At 32.4% G+C, this 18,049-nt stretch overlaps 1 protein-coding gene across 4 annotated transcripts in view; it reads left to right on the top strand.

Annotated features, from left to right (window-relative positions):
- LOC148626185 (EH domain-binding protein 1-like) overlaps window positions 1-18,049 on the top strand; it is a 70,566-nt gene that overhangs the window by 12,445 nt on the left and 40,072 nt on the right. The window contains exons 2-16 of one of the 4 annotated variants that reach the window (XM_088569952.1): window positions 375-503; window positions 810-867; window positions 1,691-1,840; window positions 2,491-2,672; window positions 3,545-3,717; window positions 6,313-6,808; window positions 7,128-7,194; window positions 8,381-8,547; window positions 9,055-9,103; window positions 10,355-11,130; window positions 12,174-12,357; window positions 13,182-13,326; window positions 13,964-14,023; window positions 17,101-17,222; window positions 17,658-17,748. In XM_088569952.1, the coding sequence (XP_088426078.1) occupies window positions 403-503; window positions 810-867; window positions 1,691-1,840; window positions 2,491-2,672; window positions 3,545-3,717; window positions 6,313-6,808; window positions 7,128-7,194; window positions 8,381-8,547; window positions 9,055-9,103; window positions 10,355-11,130; window positions 12,174-12,357; window positions 13,182-13,326; window positions 13,964-14,023; window positions 17,101-17,222; window positions 17,658-17,748 (2,821 nt within the window). In that variant the 5' untranslated portion in view covers window positions 375-402. Of the gene's footprint in view, window positions 1-374; window positions 504-809; window positions 868-1,690; window positions 1,841-2,490; window positions 2,673-3,544; window positions 3,778-6,312; window positions 6,809-7,127; window positions 7,195-8,380; window positions 8,548-9,054; window positions 9,104-10,354; window positions 11,131-12,173; window positions 12,358-13,181; window positions 13,327-13,963; window positions 14,024-17,100; window positions 17,223-17,657; window positions 17,749-18,049 lie in introns of all 4 variants that reach the window. The other 3 variants (XM_088569950.1, XM_088569953.1, XM_088569951.1) reach the window with 3 other exon arrangements.

Here is an 18,049-nt window from a genome sequence, read left to right as displayed (position 1 = left end):
TCAAATCAATGGTAAATTAAAAGGATTGAAGGTCCAGGACCCAGGTATGCTAGGTCAGAAATTATGAGTTTTGGACCTTGGACCACCAATAATTTGATTCGAGTCCCTAATAGAAGAAAGTATTTTAAAATCAAATTGTTCACCCAATGAGATGTATCTTAAATAATATTGGAATTTTACATCATATTTTGATACTATTTATGTACAATTACATGTACTTGTTACATTGATTGATAATTAACTTCACATTCCCCTTTAAAAGTTTTTCTTCCTGTTTACATTCATATGACAATGGGAAACACCTCAATGACATAGACAGTCATGATAAGATATTGTATTGATATTGGATTTAATTTTTTTTTATTAATCTACAGAACTGAAATGGAAGGGTAGTCTAAAACAATGAGTGTTTGGAAGAGACTGCAAAGAGTAGGAAAGTCTGCATCAAAATTTCAATTCACAGCTTCTTATCAGGAATTGGAAGTAGAGTGTACTAAGAAATGGTATGTACCTCTTTTTACATTGGTTTAGTATCATGTTATTAATGTATTATATTGTTAAGAATTTTTTTCTGAAAAGTCATATTTGGATCCAGGGTGAGGGGGGGTCCTGATGCTTGAAAAGGTTTGGTTGAATATGGTAAAAATTGAAAATCACTGGCAGGTCAGCCCCCTCCCCCTTTTGAAATTTTTGGATTTGCCACTGAAAATTTTTATGTCAATTAATTTTTGCCAGTTGCCACACAGATATTAAAACATTTTTTCTTTTGAGAAATTATTACTATTACTGTATCTTAATTTTTTGTACAGGCAACCTAACAAGTTATGTGTTGTATGGACAAGGCGAAGTAGAAGGAAATCTACACAGGTACATACTGTCTTACATTTTTGTATATTGATTTTATAGTGTGAGTTGTTCATTCACTTGAGGAATAATACACATGTAAATTAAAAAAAAAGGAAACTATTATAAAGTCATAATTATTCTTTATACTACTGGGTATTTACTTATTTTGTCATTCTACTCAAATTTTCAGTTTTTGTTATGTTTTGTCTTTTCCACATTCTCTCTTATTTTCAAAGTAATCTTGAAGTTACTAGATACGCACTGTAAAGAAGTATTTTATCTTTCTTTAAATAATTTTTTGTTAATTTTGACATGTAACAATGCGCTCTAAAAAGAAGATATTTACATGTAAATTTACATTTTTTAAAAATTAAATCACAAGTGCTCTCTTCCTTGTGGCTGTTGATTGAAGTGCATGTCTTCTATTTTTAGATCAGTGCACATGTCTAATTTTTGAAGTGGTTTTGAATTTCAGCTGTTTTCCTTCTTAATGTCTTTCATGTTTAAAGGTGACAAAAACTTCAAACATATCACAGGAATGTTTTTATTTTCAAAAGATGAAAAATATTTTAGGACTGATTTTAATCTTCAAGTGCTGGAATATGTAAGAATAGGCAAGAACAAATAATAATGAATTATGCTCAGAAAAAAAACACACACAAATTTGACAATGTGGGCACATAGTTTGTGGTCTGTTGAAGACAAATTGACAAATTTTGGTCTTAGTAGTGTCAGAAGATGCAGAAAAGGGAGTTCAAAGTTAGGATAGAATGATGGGGAAAGTGAGATATGTCCCTTTGATGATAAAATTTCAGTGCATTTCATATAGACTCTTGATTTGTAGTTACATACATGGGAACCTACCATACAGAACCCATACAGAGGACTTGTTACTTGGACAGTACCAGAGAATGTAGAGATACAAGTCACATTGTTCAGAGATAACAGACATTCTGAATATGAGGATAAAGAATGGACCTTTCTTTTAGAAGATGTATGTCTAGTCGTAGCTTTATATATTACCTGGTGTTTTGTTAATGATAGCTGAGCAGTACAGAATAGAATATTCACATATGAATCTATTGTCTTATCCAAGTAAAACTGTGGTTATGCATTTCAAATAAGCTTTGTTTCATGAATATATACCATATAGAATAATATTTTAGTACAATGGTAAAAACAGGAATTGAATCATATGAGATAGACTTGTATGTTGTAAAATAAGGAATTTCCTCAGAGCTTCAAAAAAACCAAGTCTATATTGATAACAAATGGTTTTCCTAAAACAAATGAAGAGGGATGTAATAAAGCTTCAGCTGTCAATTTTAAATACCATCACTAACATGTGAAATAAGTCATTAATGATGACATCATGATGGAAAGTAGTTTTGTGGCATCATGCTATGATTGCTTAGGAAAAATTTTATAGTTACAATTTTGGGTGAAATCGACTTCTGATCTTTACTTTAAAAGATGGGCATGTGACAGGTTAGGGAACCATGCTGTATCAGCCCACTAGCTTTAAGCCTACATGTATATATTCCTTAAGAGACTTTAACAGAATTGAATGGGTTTATTATCGAGACAATTTTTTTTCTATAATTTCAATGTACAGTAAATTTTCCATCAATTCCATTTTATCAGCAAGCACGTGGTGGTAGAAGGAAGGTAATAGCCTCAGCTGCAATTAATATGAAGGAGTTTGCCTCAGATATTCCTACACAACATACTATGACAATAACTCTGAAACCAGCAACAAAGAAGATCATTAAGGCAACTGTTCAGCTGACCTTGTCATGTGTGTTCCTAAGGGAAGGGAAAGCTACGTAAGTATTCTACTCCCGAGCAATACTTTTAGTATTATCACAAATACTGGGTAGGAAGAAATTTTGAATTCACTATTTTCCATGGTATTACAATTCCCAAAGAATAAAAAGTAACAAATTTTTACCCCAAATATTTATTGGAATGCCTAAGTGGTCTTGTAGCTTGCCTGCCAAAAAGCAGGAGCCCTGTGCAGGTCCGGGTGTTAAAAGAATAGGCCTGCAGCAGCGCTAAGCTTGTCGTAAAAGGTGCCTAAATAGTGCTTAGAAACCTAGCCGGGGGGGCTAGGCGCTCTGTCCACAGGGCAACTGGGATGTATGCCCCAGGTGGTGGAATCGGGTACCCCTGGCGTGTTGTCAGGCTATAATACAGAAAACCTGACTGCTAATCATAGTGGTGCACCATGTTGGGAAAGATGCCACATTCCTTGCACATTAAAAAACCATACTGTGGTATTCTCCCGGAGTAGGAACCATAGGGCTCCGCCACAGGAGGCTAAATTGCCCAACCCTACCCTCAAACAAAACCAAAAAGCAGGAGGCTGTAGGTTTGATGCCCGGATAAGTCCCTCCTAGGACTTAAAAAATAGTATTCACAGCTTCTCCGCCAAGCACACGATATATAGAAGATAGAGTGATGACTACTTGGCTCAGAGTCAGAATAATGTGTCCAGGTTTAGTGACATGCCTACCTGCGGGATGTTGCTTTTATGAGCTACCAAAAATCCTACTCCTCTAGTCAGGGTAATACAAAGCAGAATTTGTTCAATTGATCTAACATTTTCATCTGGAAATGGGCAATGCCTGAATTTCATATGGATTGGGAAATAAGTATAATAACAGATTTTTTTATTCTGTATTGTTATATTGTTCAGGGATGAAGATATGCAAAGTGTTGCAAGCTTAATGAGCATAGGTAAAACAGACATCGGCAACATTGATGAACTGGAGGAAGAGGGAGATAACTTTGGAGATCATACATTTTGTTCTAAAATATCAGAAATCACAACACAGTTGTCCAATCTGGATGAAGAAGATGAAAATTTGGGTAATCCTTTTGGCAACCCATTTGGAGATCCTGATTTGGAATGTGATGGCATTGAATGTGGTATTTTGCCTTTGCTTTTCTTTATTTTGCATTTATTACCATTTCTCACAAGTCTTATAATCTTCAGTTAAGGCACCAATTGCAGTGTGACACTCAGATATATAACTTCTTTTGAAATAAATAACTTGTAACTTAAAATTAACTTAAGCAGAAAAAAATACTTCACTGAATACTGAAATGTTGAAATAAAAAAATAGGGAAGAGACCTGCAGTGAATAGAATACAAATTTCAGTGTGACATTCAAATATATAACTTCTTTTGAAATAAATAACTTGTAACTTAAAATTAACTTAAGGAGAAAAAATACTTCACTGAATACTGAAATGGCGAATTCAAAAAATAGGGAAGAGACCTACAGTGAATAGAATACAAATTGCAGTGTGAAACTCAAATATTTAACTTCTTTTGAAATAAATTACTTGTAACTTAAAATTAACTTAAGGAGAATAAATACATTACTGAATACCAAAATGTCAGATTCAAAATATAGGGAAGATATTTGCAGTGATTAGAATACAAATTGTCTTATATTGAAGATAGTTGAATTTTAACAGGACAGGCCTTTTTATCTGGTTTTGAGCAGTTCCAGAGAAACTCTTTGAATGTCCTGATTTGGAATTTGTTCCACCGCAGGGTTTAATCAAGAGAGTGAAATTAGCAAATACTTCTCCTTAGTGTATAATATGTGTGCCTTTTTGTGTGGAAGTAGTTGGCAAAATATGGCTAAGGAGAAGGAATTTTTTTTACAGAGTTTAAGTACCATTTTGTGTGAGAATCAAGCAATGGGTAGCGCATCAATTTTACCTAAATATATTCCATACTCTAGAAAACAACTGAAAAGCTATTTAGATATATCCTAAAACATATATGACGTAGATGATTTTTAACTGTTTATACAAGGAAGAAGTGTGGAAAAATTTTCCTGCGATTTTTCCATAGTGCATTTCAACTAAATTTGACCTATCGATGTCTTAAAAAGGCAAATTTTTCATACACCTTGATGTTTATTTCTGGAGGTTATCAGGTATGAATACTTAATGAATGCAATAAAATCTCTGTTTTTTTTCCTTCATGGGCCACACCTTATGCACATTTTGCCTGATTCTTAGACAGAGAAGTACTCAAATAATTTGTATTCAGTTGATGTAATGTGAAAGTATAAGGGCATTTATTTTGTACAGGTCTGTTAAAAAATTTGTTAAAAATCAACAATTATTTGATGAATACAATGATTTGATCACTTTTTACTTAAAAAAAATTCTGATAATCTCATGATTTTTACACTAAATCCTTCCAAATTTTTTAAACCCAAATAGTGCTTCACACACTGATATGAATAATTGTTTTGATGCTTTATAATTTGTTCACTTTATTTTAATTCATTTCCTGTAATTCAAAATTTTGCATTAATGTGAGTTACCCTTTTTTTAGTTTAAAACTTTTTTATTTCAATTTTGTTCTTCTGTTCAGTATCTCTAATTTTTCTCAAAGCCTGTTTGTTTACCTGTATAAAACTTGCTTTTACATGCATGTAACCTCAAACTGATAGCCTCTATATCAGGCTAATTGTAGTTCTAACTTTTGCCATGTGTACAAATTTGAGATTTTTTTTTAATTATCCTTGTTGATACTAATCTTTGCTTTGATACAATTTCTTTAAAATTATGATTGTTTTAGTTCTATTGCATCCTGTTATGATGAATGAGGCTGTTTCTCCTAAAAAGGTTTAACAAAAAAAAACATATCTAAGTTAACTATGTTGGAATTGTTTATATTGCTTAGCTCTGTTAAAAAAATTATGAATTATAAAATAAAGTACCAATAAAATTTGAACATTTTCTGGATGCAATTTTAGAATTGCTGAATTAATTGTACATGGTAAACGTACTAATTTTCGCTATTTTCACAATGGACAGAACACCATGAATAATAGTACCCATGTAATAGATTTTTAACACTGTCTATCGCTAACCATTTTTTGAAACTGCAAAAATTAATATGTTTACAGTAGTTCATTTTTCATTAGAACTCTCTTCAGCTTGATATAAAAGATTTAGGGACATCACATAAATTGAAACAAAGAATTTACTTTTTGAATAAAATTTCTCTTTAATCTTGTTCCTATACTTTCATTATATAATCGAGAGATTGTAAATACCTCACAGAGCATTTTAATGGCAGTTTTACTGCAACCGTTCTATTTGAGCTGTCAGAATGTATTTACAAGTGATATATGGTCATTGACTGGTTATAACTTTCTGTTGTGATGTCACAAATGTTACATTGTTTTGAAGTCTGTTCAATAAAAAAAAAACACTGTTTTTTTTGCTTGAAACACAAATTTCAAAATTTTGTTGCTGTATAAAGACAATAACTGTGACTTGACAAAAACTTTGACATATGAATTTAGCTAGTGCTGGTGACAATGATCAGCACAGCCTTGCATTTTCCCACAGTTCTAAGCCTCATTTGTTTATCACTTAATGTCAAATCAGTGCACTATTATTGTCTATTTACATATTTCTATCATACAGAAGAGCCGACTGTTGATGTTCAGTTACAACAAGAACCCAAAGAGTCTTCCAATCCATTTGGAGATGACTTAGATGAAGAGGATGAGAATCCTTTCAAAGACCCTACTCCTCCTGACAGATTCTTGTCCACTGATACCCCATCCTCAAAAAAGAAACACAGGGCACCAGCTCCTCCTAGGGAACCAGTGTCAAAAGAAAAATCTTTAAGTCCTGGACCATCAGAATCCCTCTTATCTGCTAAGTCTCCTGGTAATCTTGGTCATCCTAGAGAGAAATCACCTACTCCAAAGAAAAAAGCCCCAGAACCACCAAGGACAATTGATAGAGCTCTGAAGGAAATTGTATCTATGACAAAGAAATCCAAATCCCCTACAAGTCCAGAAAGACCTGTTTATGAAGGAACACCACCTTCTACACCCAAGGCTGAGAGAAAGAGACCTTTAACTCCTCCTCTACAGAATGACATTTCAGAATCTCAATCTAGTCCTAATACAAGGTATATCTTAAATTTGCATATAATAACTTTAGCATCTTTTTAAAAGTTCTTGTATTTATGTCTTGTTCATTTTATCATACAGAAGTATTTATTTCTCAAATAAGTATTTAACAAGTGATTGCAGAGTCAGTTCAGTTTCAATTATTTCTATAAAAAAAAACTTGATGAATACTTTTAACCTGGAAATTTTCACACTGTCTTTTCTTCATGTTTTCTGTGATCAATCTATTTTAGCAAAGTTTTTAATTGATCTTTCCTCAAAATGTATCATGTTTGGTAAGACCATCTAAATGTACCACTTGTGTGATATCTCTTATAGCACTACTTCTCCAGGAGTTGAAGGCCATGGTGACAGAAAAGCTTTAGAAACTTTGGATTTAAACAAGGTAGGTAAATAGTGCCCAAGTTAGCCTAAAATATTATGGTGTAGTGTTTCTACTCCTTTTTTATTTAACACTTAGTCCATCATATAGAAAATTATTTCAATCAGATTTATCTTTTTTTCTTGAAAAGCAGTAGATATATAGTGATCATGATGTCCAATCATTTGTCCGTTTGTCTATCCTCTATTCCCATCTGCAATATCTCTCAAACTGCAAAATGGAATTTGATGTGAAAATTTCACAGATTTTTTATTACATGAGGACATTGTTCACCTTATGTTTTGTTTTTCCATCTGAATAATTTTTGGGCTGCAAAATATAGACTTTGTCATGTCGACCAAGGTTGACCTTCTTCTAATAAGCAACTCCTCTGAAACTGTGGAATGAAATTTGATGAAAATTTTACAGGTTTTTCATTACATGATGCTATTGTGCACTTCTTATTTTGTTTTTCCATCTGAATGACTTTTGCGGTTTTCTGATGCAAAATATGGACTTTGTCATTTGTTGACCAAGGGAGTGGACCCTCTTTTCATCTGCAATTCCTCTGAAACTGCTGAATGGAATTCGATGAAACCTTTTACAAATTTTTTTATAACTTGTTGCCATTGTGCACCTAAAATCACTTATATGGTATTCTATTTGGTTTCAGTCGAGGGAAGTAGGGGTATCATCAAGTGAGCTTTTTTCTAGTTCAATCTAAAAACCATTTTTTTAAAGTTGAATTAAGAAATTTGGTAAATTGAATTGCTCACTGGAATCATGAAATAACTGAATTGTAATACTGTTTAATCATTATTTCGACCAAAATGTTTTTACACCCCTACTAACTAAGTGGGGGTATGTAGTGATTGGGGTGTCGGTCCTCCTGTCCAAATTTCCTGCTATACTTATATTATGCAGAGGTGTCCCCATCTCTTACCCATTTCTCCTCGTACAACACTGAATAAAATATAACGAAACTGTCACAGAATCTTTATTATTATATAGATAGCAGTGTTTTATCGAATGTTTATCGAATGTTCCCAGTGAAATAAATTTTGATAATTCACACTGTGAAATAAATTTGGTAATTTCACTCTCTTTCTCCTGTTTTTCTAGTATTTAAACTGTTTTATAAGATTCTAATTTCATTGCAAAATCACTATCATGTAAATATAATTCTATTAATTTGTCTTTGTTTGATTAGGTGGGATCTCCAACCCACAAGGCTAGTGATTCAACACTGAGTTTGATAGAATGGTGTAAAGAAGTTACTAAAGGATTTAAAGGTGTCAAAATCACTAACTTGACCACATCATGGAGAAATGGGATGGCATTTTGTGCAATAATTTCTCACTTTAGACCAGATCTGATGTAAGTACTTTTAGTTTTTATAATTTTTCTATCAGGAATTTTCACAACTCTTCCAGCAATGAGCAGCCATTGGGTATGGGTGCATGCTGATTAAGTTTGTTAATTGTATTAGTTAGTTACATTAAGATTTATTTACAGTATCAGTCCTTGCCAAGGAAATTTTCTCATTATATCCCACACAATGAGTGGATGGAATATTTGAATCCCTTTGTCTGTCAGCCATTCAGTCTATCCATTCATCCATCCATACAAATTTGTAGCAGTTTTCTTGGCTTCCAGTGGATGGATTGATTTCAAATTTGATGTGAAACTTTGTATGGATGAGACATATGTTGTAAGCAATTTTGGGTGTTGTCCAATATGAACTTCCTGTATGAGTGGGGGTATCCCTAGCAGGCCTTATTTATTTGGATTTTTCTTTACACTGAAAATCAATAAAAGGGAATGATCTAATCCGCAATGTTCATATGTTTATATACTAATTCACAAGTTTCATTTTATTTTCAGTGATTTCCGATCTCTGAATCCACATGACATGAAAGTTAATAATAGAATTGTAAGTACCCAGTATAGAAAATTCTAGCAAGCATTCTGAGACATAAATTTGATCTTTATTTTTATTATATAATTAGATTCTTTGACATTGTATGAAAGTAAAACCAAAGTAAAAAAAAAAGTAATGGTAGGAAATTTTGATTTTTATGCATTTAGAATTTTCTAAATGCGCCTTTAGAAATATATGTATTTGCCAGAAAATTAGCTAATAATTGTATCCGTCTTTTATAAATGATAAGGTTTTCATAATTTGCTGATCGTATTTGAAAATAAGCACAAGCCTGAGAATTATTGTAGTGTTATGTCTCTAGGCAATACTGTGAAAGTTCTTTAATTCGCTATTACCAATTTTTTGGTTCAGGGAAAAATTATCAGTTCGTGGATTCTTGAATTTGTGGATATGAAACACTATCAGACACATGAATGGAAATTTTCCTTTTTGGTTGGGAACCAAATTTCATGGTTAATGAAAACCACAAAAATTGTTACCCAAAAACAATAATACTTTCACAAAATAAAAATTTCTAGATTTATAGTATTGCACTTACCGTTACATTATATATGAGAAAGGCAAGATTCTTTTTATGTAACCAACAATGATGAACTGATGAAATTACTTGAAAATGACCTAAAATCAAAATTGTCACCTCTCTGTTATGTCTTGGCTACTTACTTTACTATTAAAAAAAAATTAAATAATTTATAACAGTTACCAGTAATCGAAGATTTTTGTGATCATCTTTGGAATTGCTTAAAACTTGTAGTGAGTAACATAGTTAACTTCACGTAATTGAGTTAGTTTTTCCCTTGAATGATTTGATTATCTGATGAAATGTCATCAGTAATTAACTGAACAATTGAGAAGGAGATTTAAACTTTCTATCATTCTATAGGTATTTGATTCAATGTCTGATAGAAAGTTTAAGTCTCCTTCTCAATTTTCCAGTTAACTTCCTGATGACAAACATCAGGTAATGGTCATTTAATCAAAAGAAGACAAATTCTGTTCCCAGAAATTAACCATTATAAGGAGGTAAGGAACACAACTCTTACAAATCATTGGAACATTTGTATTCAGCAGTTTACATCAATCTCATGTAAGCATCAAAGTAACTTGGACTGATTTCATTCTGTTTCAAATGAAAGCTTGGAAACCTTTGGTGAAATTGAATATTTTACAAACATATCACTGACTTCATGAGTTATGTGCCTTACCCTAGGTCTACCTCCTTAATATATGTAATTATTTCAGGCATTTGATGCAGCAGCTAAACTTGGCATCCCTAGAGTAATAGAACCATCAGATATGGTACTGTTGAAAGTTCCAGATAAACTATCTGTGATGACTTATTTACATCAATTAAGGGCATACTTTACTGGACAAACTTTAGAGGTCCAACAAATAGGGACAAATATACGAGAAAGTACATATACTCTTAGTGAAAAAGACGTTAAATTAGAAATGCAGATTTCACGAGAAATGTATGGTGATGAAGTGATAGATTTAGGGAAGCAATCAAAAGAAAATGTTCCCCAAACTAATGATGAGAAAACTAGAAAGTCGAAAAGTCGAGAGACTACACCTGGAACTCCTGATTCATTATCTTTCACAACTAGTAGTCTTTCAAGTTCATTGGATAAGTTGAGTGAAAACTCTCATGAATCTCCTAAAAAGCAAAGCCCTGCTCGTGATAAAGTGCCAGTGGTGAACGGTGATGTTAAAAGTTCTAAAACAGAAATAGTAACATGTGATATTAATAAATCAGTTCCTCAGGCACAAAATGAAAGTAAAGAGCAGACACAAAGTGAAAGTAAGGAGGAGACACAAAGTGAAAGTAAAGGGGAGAAATCAAAGTTAATGACAAGAAATCAGTTAAGTAATCCATTTGATTCTGATGATGAGGAAAAAGTGGAAGATGGTGATGATGGAGAAGTCTGGGTACTACGTAGTGATTCGTTAACGAGTAGTATTACTTCTGGATCTATCAGTCCGATTGGTTCTTCCAAAGAGAGTACTCCATCCAGAGAGTAAGTATTACTTCATGATCTATCTGTCTGATTGGGTTTTCTGAGAGAGTACTCCATCCAGAGAGTAAGTATTACTTCATGATCTATCAGTCTGATAGGGTTTTTTAATGAGAGAGTACTCCATCCAGAGAGTAAGTGTTACTTCTGGATCTATCAGTCCGATTGAGTTTTTCGATGGGAGTAACCCATCCAGAGTCTCTGAGAGTATGTATAACTTCAGAATCTCTCAGTCTGATTTGGTTTTCCAAATGAAGTACTCTATCCAACAAAATTCTATAATTTTAGAATTTATCAGTTTTATCTGATCTCCATCTGATCATGATTTATTACTTAAAATTGATATATAGATAAGACTTAGACTGCAGGAAAATGTGTTGCTGTTATGTGCATTTTTACCAGATCAAACTTAATTTGTTTATCAAGTTTCTGTTAAGTTAGTGCACTTTTATCATGTTTGTACCAACAATGTAGTTTATCTCACCATAAATTTTATTAAAATTTTTAAGCCAGAAGAAAAGAAAGTTCAACAAGGAAATGTTAAAATTTCTGCTGATGGAATGAAATTTTGTTTCCAATTTCTTTTAGTCAGACACATTTCACCATGACTAAGTTTTGATACCTCAATAAATTTACATGTACCATATGAATGAACATCTGTTTAAGTACAAGTCTGCCTAAAAATCATGCAGTGGGTGATTTATTGATGTCAGATATTTGAACCAAATTGACTTTCAGTATGTTGGATGTAATGGAAAAACAATAGATAAAATAAAAAAAATGAAAAATATTTTCACAGTTACCATAGCAATGACCACTCCTTAGCAGCTACCAAATTTGACCCTAAAAATATAACAATTTGAACGTAATTGTTTATATCTAATTGTGGAAATTTGTCAAACTACATAATTTTAAAAAGTAGTTGAATTCCACAAAAGATAGATAATACTTAATGCTGTCTTAATTTAATGCTTTTAGTGATAAAATGAGATTGTGTTAAATCTGTTTTACAAGTAAATGTAGTCATTTATTAAGTTTATATTTAGGAAAAGTCCAGTTGTTGAAAAGATTCCTAGAAAAACAAAGAAAACAACAGAACCAGTTAACAATAAGGCTAGACATGAAGAACTGAAAGAAAGAGCAAAAATGTTGTTAGAGAAAGCTAAACAAGACGCTGTAGTAGAAACTGGTAACAACAGGAAATCGAAGGAACAAAGTACCATTAGTCAGGTGACATTTTGAGTTAAGCCATTTTAGGCTCCACAGATTCTAGGTTTTTTTATATGTCCATTTTAAGATGAATGTATTATGGTATACAAATGTATGTCTGTCAGTCCGTCTCTGTTTACATCTGGCACAATAACTTGAGAATCTCTATAAAATACATAATGTATTTAAAATTTACATACCTGGAACTTGAGTTATTGCTGTAACACAGTTTGCTTCCAGGTGAGGACAGATGTATCATGTGCTCATAGTGCAGCTTTTTATTATTTTTTGTTGTTGCTTAGCTGCTGCTTTTTACAAAGTAAATATAAACAAGAATAAGATTACAAACCAATGATATGTATTAAAAAGGGCTAATTATATACATGTCAGTTATTGATATATATAATGTTAGCCCTTTGATTAAATGCTTGTTCTCAACTATTTTGCTACATTCAGGAATATTGGTAAATATTTAAGATTGATAAAAATTGCCATTTAATATAATAGGATTTTGGCTTTGCCTATGAGGGACAGAGCTATTTGCACACAAATTATTGACATTATGCACTGCTCTTTGTTACATGACTGACTTTCCAGCCCACATATGCGAGACTGCCTATAAAGCACCCTCTGTGTTTTCGTTGAAAGTTCAAGCAGTCACTTCCTACCTGCATACATCATTTCTTTCAGAACTATTTTTAGACATTCATGTTTCAGAGCATCTACATTACTGATGCTCTATTCCTATTAAGAAGCTCTCTAAATTCTCTAAATCTAATATCTCTAAATGATACTGATGATGTAAATAATGCAGTACTAACTCATCACAATGTTGTTATTGACAGGAGGAGGAAGACAAAAAACAGAGATTGAAGGAGAGAGCTCGACAGTTAATCGAAGAAACAAGAGCTAGTATAGGCAAGCCACAAATGTCTACAGGCAATCCTTCGATATCAACATCACAAAGGCCCAAATCTTCAAACAATGCAGGTACTACACTGGCTTACCTGATTATGTCTATATTACATCTTATTTTTTTTTCACTTTTTAGTTCATTAGTATTTCTTTTTGTTTTATTTCATCGTAAACACAAGGGAACTTGAATTAAGTTGTCTATTAGTCTTTATTTTAGTAAAATGCAAAGTTTCATCTGTTCGTGCATGCTATTTGAGTTACTCCATATATAAAACAAGTCTTGGCTAAGTTTGTAACAACTCTTTAACGGTATGCACTGCTTTTTTGTAATTTTGCTTAAAGTGGTCTTTTACGGCGAATATTATAATTAACTTCAGGGAATAGAGTTGGTCTTTTGACTGAATGGCTATTACCTAATGAAGTATTTTAAGTAGTTACTATAGTTACTGAACAAATGACAAGGACTTTTGAATTTGCTATCATTTCAAAGGTATTTTAAGTTTGCTTTAAAAGTTTTAAATCTTTATATCAATTGTCCTAAAAAGCTCATCAATTGATTGTCAGATTAAATTTATTCCTTGAAGTGAACTATATTATTGGCTGTAATTTCAGTTTTAGTCTTATGAATTTCTTCTTACTTTGATATTTATTTGCTTTTGTTTGTTATGATAAGTTTCCCTTTATTTACATTAATTTGATGTTGTTATGACAGTCAAGCCTACAAAAGCCAGGCGGATAACTGCCTCCTCACAGCTTTTCAAAGCTAGGCATGGTATGTTTGTTTGCATGATATTTCCATCTAACACTTTGATTATTTGCTTCCATTGAAACCTTAGCTTACTTTACTATAGCCTACTTCTATGCTGCCTTTTATAACCTGAGCATGCTAAAACCGTGAGTTGATGTATCACTGAAATCCTTATTTGTGGCAGATATGAGTTCTTCCATTTGATGAGTTATCTTTTCTTTATAGCAGATATTTTGAAATGGCTTATTTGGACATAATCTTTTTTTAAAAATCAACTTCCTCTAAGATCTGACAGCCACAAGATAAACATTATTTAATGATATATGATGATTACATAGATCTTTTCATAAGCATCCTTTCATCTTCAGTCTGGCATATTTCTAAAGAACGACTAACAGTATTTTGTTCTTTTCATTCAAGTACTTCCTCGTATGAAGGCAACTTGTGCAATTGGTGAGGGTTCTGTATTTCTTTGATAAGGAGTTCTTGATAAAAATTCTTGCTTAACATTTACAGTTTGAGTATACAGTTTTGAATTAGAAAGAAAAGGAAGTTCATAAGTTCGGCCATATGATGCAGTATAACTTTCCATACAACTTCAAAATAATTATCAGTTGTATAATGGTATGAGGCTGTTGTCAGGGGAAGGTTGCTATTGATTTTGGGGCTTTGGAATTAGGGCCTAAAAAGATGCTAAAACAAGCATTTCATAGAATTTAACAAAATGACTCTAGTAAAACATATGGATGTTAATGATGTTGTTCTACAATATTGCATATCACAAAGATCAGACTGGGCTGATTTTGGGGTAAAGACTGTTAGGAGTTAGGGAAAAAAGGGACCAGAAGCAAACATTTTCCTGATGTCTGGACAATAACTTGACCATAAGTAAATGGATTTCTTTGAAATTGTACTACATTGTGTCATACCACTGAAGAAAGGCAGGGATTAATTGTAGGGGTTATTACATGAACCAAAAAGAAACCAAGGGCTAAAAAAGGTCAGAAACATGCATTTTCTTTATATTTATATCATAACTTGTGTATAAGGGAATGGATCTCTTTGAAATTGTATACCACAAAGTACCATACCCCTTAAGGAAGGTTGTCATTGATTTTTGAGGTTGTGACTGGAACAAATTAGGAATAAAGTGCAAAACAGGGCCACTTCAGTTCTGACTGAATTTTTATCCTATGTCAAATATCTAATCATAATCAAAATTCAAGATGTAACAAACTTGAATGGTGTATCCATACTTGCTTAAACTGTGTTCTGTGCTGTATTTCCTTAAAGGGAAAGACCACCTTTGTATTAAGTTAGGCTTTTATGATAAATCTTACCCATGTACACAAAAATAAATAACTTTTAATGCAAAATGCACTTTTATAAAATGCTCAAGGCTATGCAAAGTTCGAAATCTTTGAAATATATGTGGATCGCCATCTTGCAGAACTCTCCTATCTAAAGGAAGATCATAAGCAGATTTAATTGATTTTTACCGATAGCTTCCAATTGGCTTGTGACGTCACTAAGTCGGTTTGGTACTGATACAAGTACTGCAAATAATATGTAAACAAAGAATATTCCGTAAATATTTCTACGATCATGTTTTTCTAATCACCAAAACATGTTGTCTTGTCAAGCTCACAATTGCCAGAATGATAAAAGGGAAATATTCTGAAAGTTTTTTGACCGGCTACTTGAACATTCTTCGGAAGTAGCCATAAGTTTTTCCTCAAACATACTAGTCTTCTGGCTGCAAATTCTGTTGTTCGTCAATGTTGTCTGACATTTGCTTACATGTTGTGCCTCAATCTCTTTTTCTGTTTATTTTGGGTTGATATTATAGGGGAAAGTCCCAAATTTGTGATTTTTTTGGACATCATAATTACCTATTTACTTTCACTTTACAAACCGACTTCATGACGTCACAGCTCAAACGACCATGGTGGCACCCATAGTCGCGGGAAATTCAAATTCCCTTATTATAAATCGCAATTAATTAGTTAAGACAAGGAAATTATTTTGTTTCAGTATAATTTTCACGAACGTTTAACAGATTAGTTTCGATATTTATGACTTGCACATTAACATGGTCTTCTCTTTTAATGTCTTATAAAAATGCTGAACTGTTTTGTATCTTAAAGAACCATTTTTTGTTTCTCTTTACATTAAATGTTGCTCTTATGCCAGAGACTAAACACACAGGTTTAAGCCTACATTTTTATACCACAAGTTTTGTTGTCTTCATTAAATAATGAAATACTTCAAATGTTAAATATTAGACATGGAAGCAATATAACTATCCAGATAAAGATATTGATGTAATAGACCCATGGAAATGAAGCACTTTAAGGAGGTAGACCTAAGGTAAGGGACACAACTCTTACAAATCATTGGAACGTTGGTTATAAGCATTTTACATCAACCTCATGTAAGCATCAAAGTAACTTGGATTAATTTTATTCTGTTTCAAATGAAAGCTTGAAAGGCTTTGGTGAAATTGAATATGATGCAAATGTATCCCTGACTTTATGAGTTATGTTCCTTACACTAGGTCTGCCTCCTTAAACAATCTGTCTTGGCATGACTAGTATTCAGCTGATCAACTTTCTCATCCTGGCATGTGTGAATTGTCTGCCATAGGATATTAAAGTACAATCTATCAATCTTTTAAACTACTTGTAGAATGTGTAACGATATGCAATTTTTGGTGATATGATGTGAGGGTTTTTATGGTAGCTTTTTTCAACATCGAGGTTATTTAATGAAACCTTAAAATGTACAGACTTTTTGTTAACCAACTAATGTATTAGCTGTTGGCTTCATAATTAGGCAAAAAAATTATTTAGTCAATTTTCATCCCATCCAGCCCTAAAAAATCAACAAAAATTTTTAAAATTTGGGCAGGAATTTCTAAATTAGAATTTTTTCACATCAGTTTCCAGTATTTAGGTACTTTAACACACAAATCTTTCATATCTTGGTGACAAAAATAATGTTTTCTTTAAAACTGGTGTGACTTCAAGAAAAAGGATTTAACTTTTCCTTTTTAACCTCTTTCTGAATTTGGTGTTGAATGTACCTTAACTGTTTTACAGAGTCATCAGTGACATCATCGTTAGAGGGAAGCTTGAAAGGTGACAGTAAATTGAAGAGATTGAGTTTGAAGAAACCTGATTTAAAAACGCAGTTTTCCAAAGATAAAACTCCATCTCCACAGGTACAGTTATAGTTTTAGAATTGTGTGGTCTCTGATTGTACAGTGAAACCTGTTTAAACCTAACCTTGGAAAGTGGAAACCTGTCTAAACCAGACATCTGTGGAAGTCTCCTTATACCAGATTATTCCTTTTGACTACTGCCTAGATTTAATCAGTTACGTAATTTTGTTATTACCCTTCATCATCAGTTGATACCGGAGAACAAAGCAAGAAATGTCACATTGTCACTTTTGACCAAACAGATATTTTTTTTAATGCATCACAACCATACAACAACCAATCACAATGGCCATTTATTATATCACTTGTTCGTATCACATTGTCCATGGTGTGATAATGGTCTTAAATATCTAGGCATCCAAAAATAGATAAAAACAACCAAATTATAGAGAATGCAGAGTAAACTCCATTATGCATAAGTTGTGTATGTTTCAGGACGGCAAAGCTACCATGAATACAGAAGAAAAGAGAAAGGTTATTCCAGCTGATGTCAGGATATCTTATAGTATGGATTTCTTAAAAGAAAGTTAGTAATTTTTCCCTTATTTAGTTGCATAGTTAGATTTGTATAGAAATCGGTAGAACTCTTTTTTAAATTGCTATAAAGATTCAAACCAATATCTTCAGGTTAACTACAGATAGAAGGTCATGATTGGGACTTACTTCACTGAAGGTTTTTAACTTCTTTAACATCAGGATCAACTTATTTTAAGGTTGATTTTTATCAAAGAATTGAACAGATCATGATAATATTTACTTCAATAGACTCTGAGGAGTATTCTGTATACTTGAAGTGAAGACTATAAATCAGAAAATGATATAATTAA

Source organism: Perna viridis, chromosome 2 (genome assembly GCF_037379345.1).
Source record: "Perna viridis isolate PV_CMFRI_1.1 ecotype Kerala chromosome 2, ASM3737934v1, whole genome shotgun sequence".
Classification (NCBI taxonomy): domain Eukaryota; kingdom Metazoa; phylum Mollusca; class Bivalvia; order Mytilida; family Mytilidae; genus Perna; species Perna viridis.
This window is presented reverse-complemented; position numbering and strand designations above follow the sequence as displayed.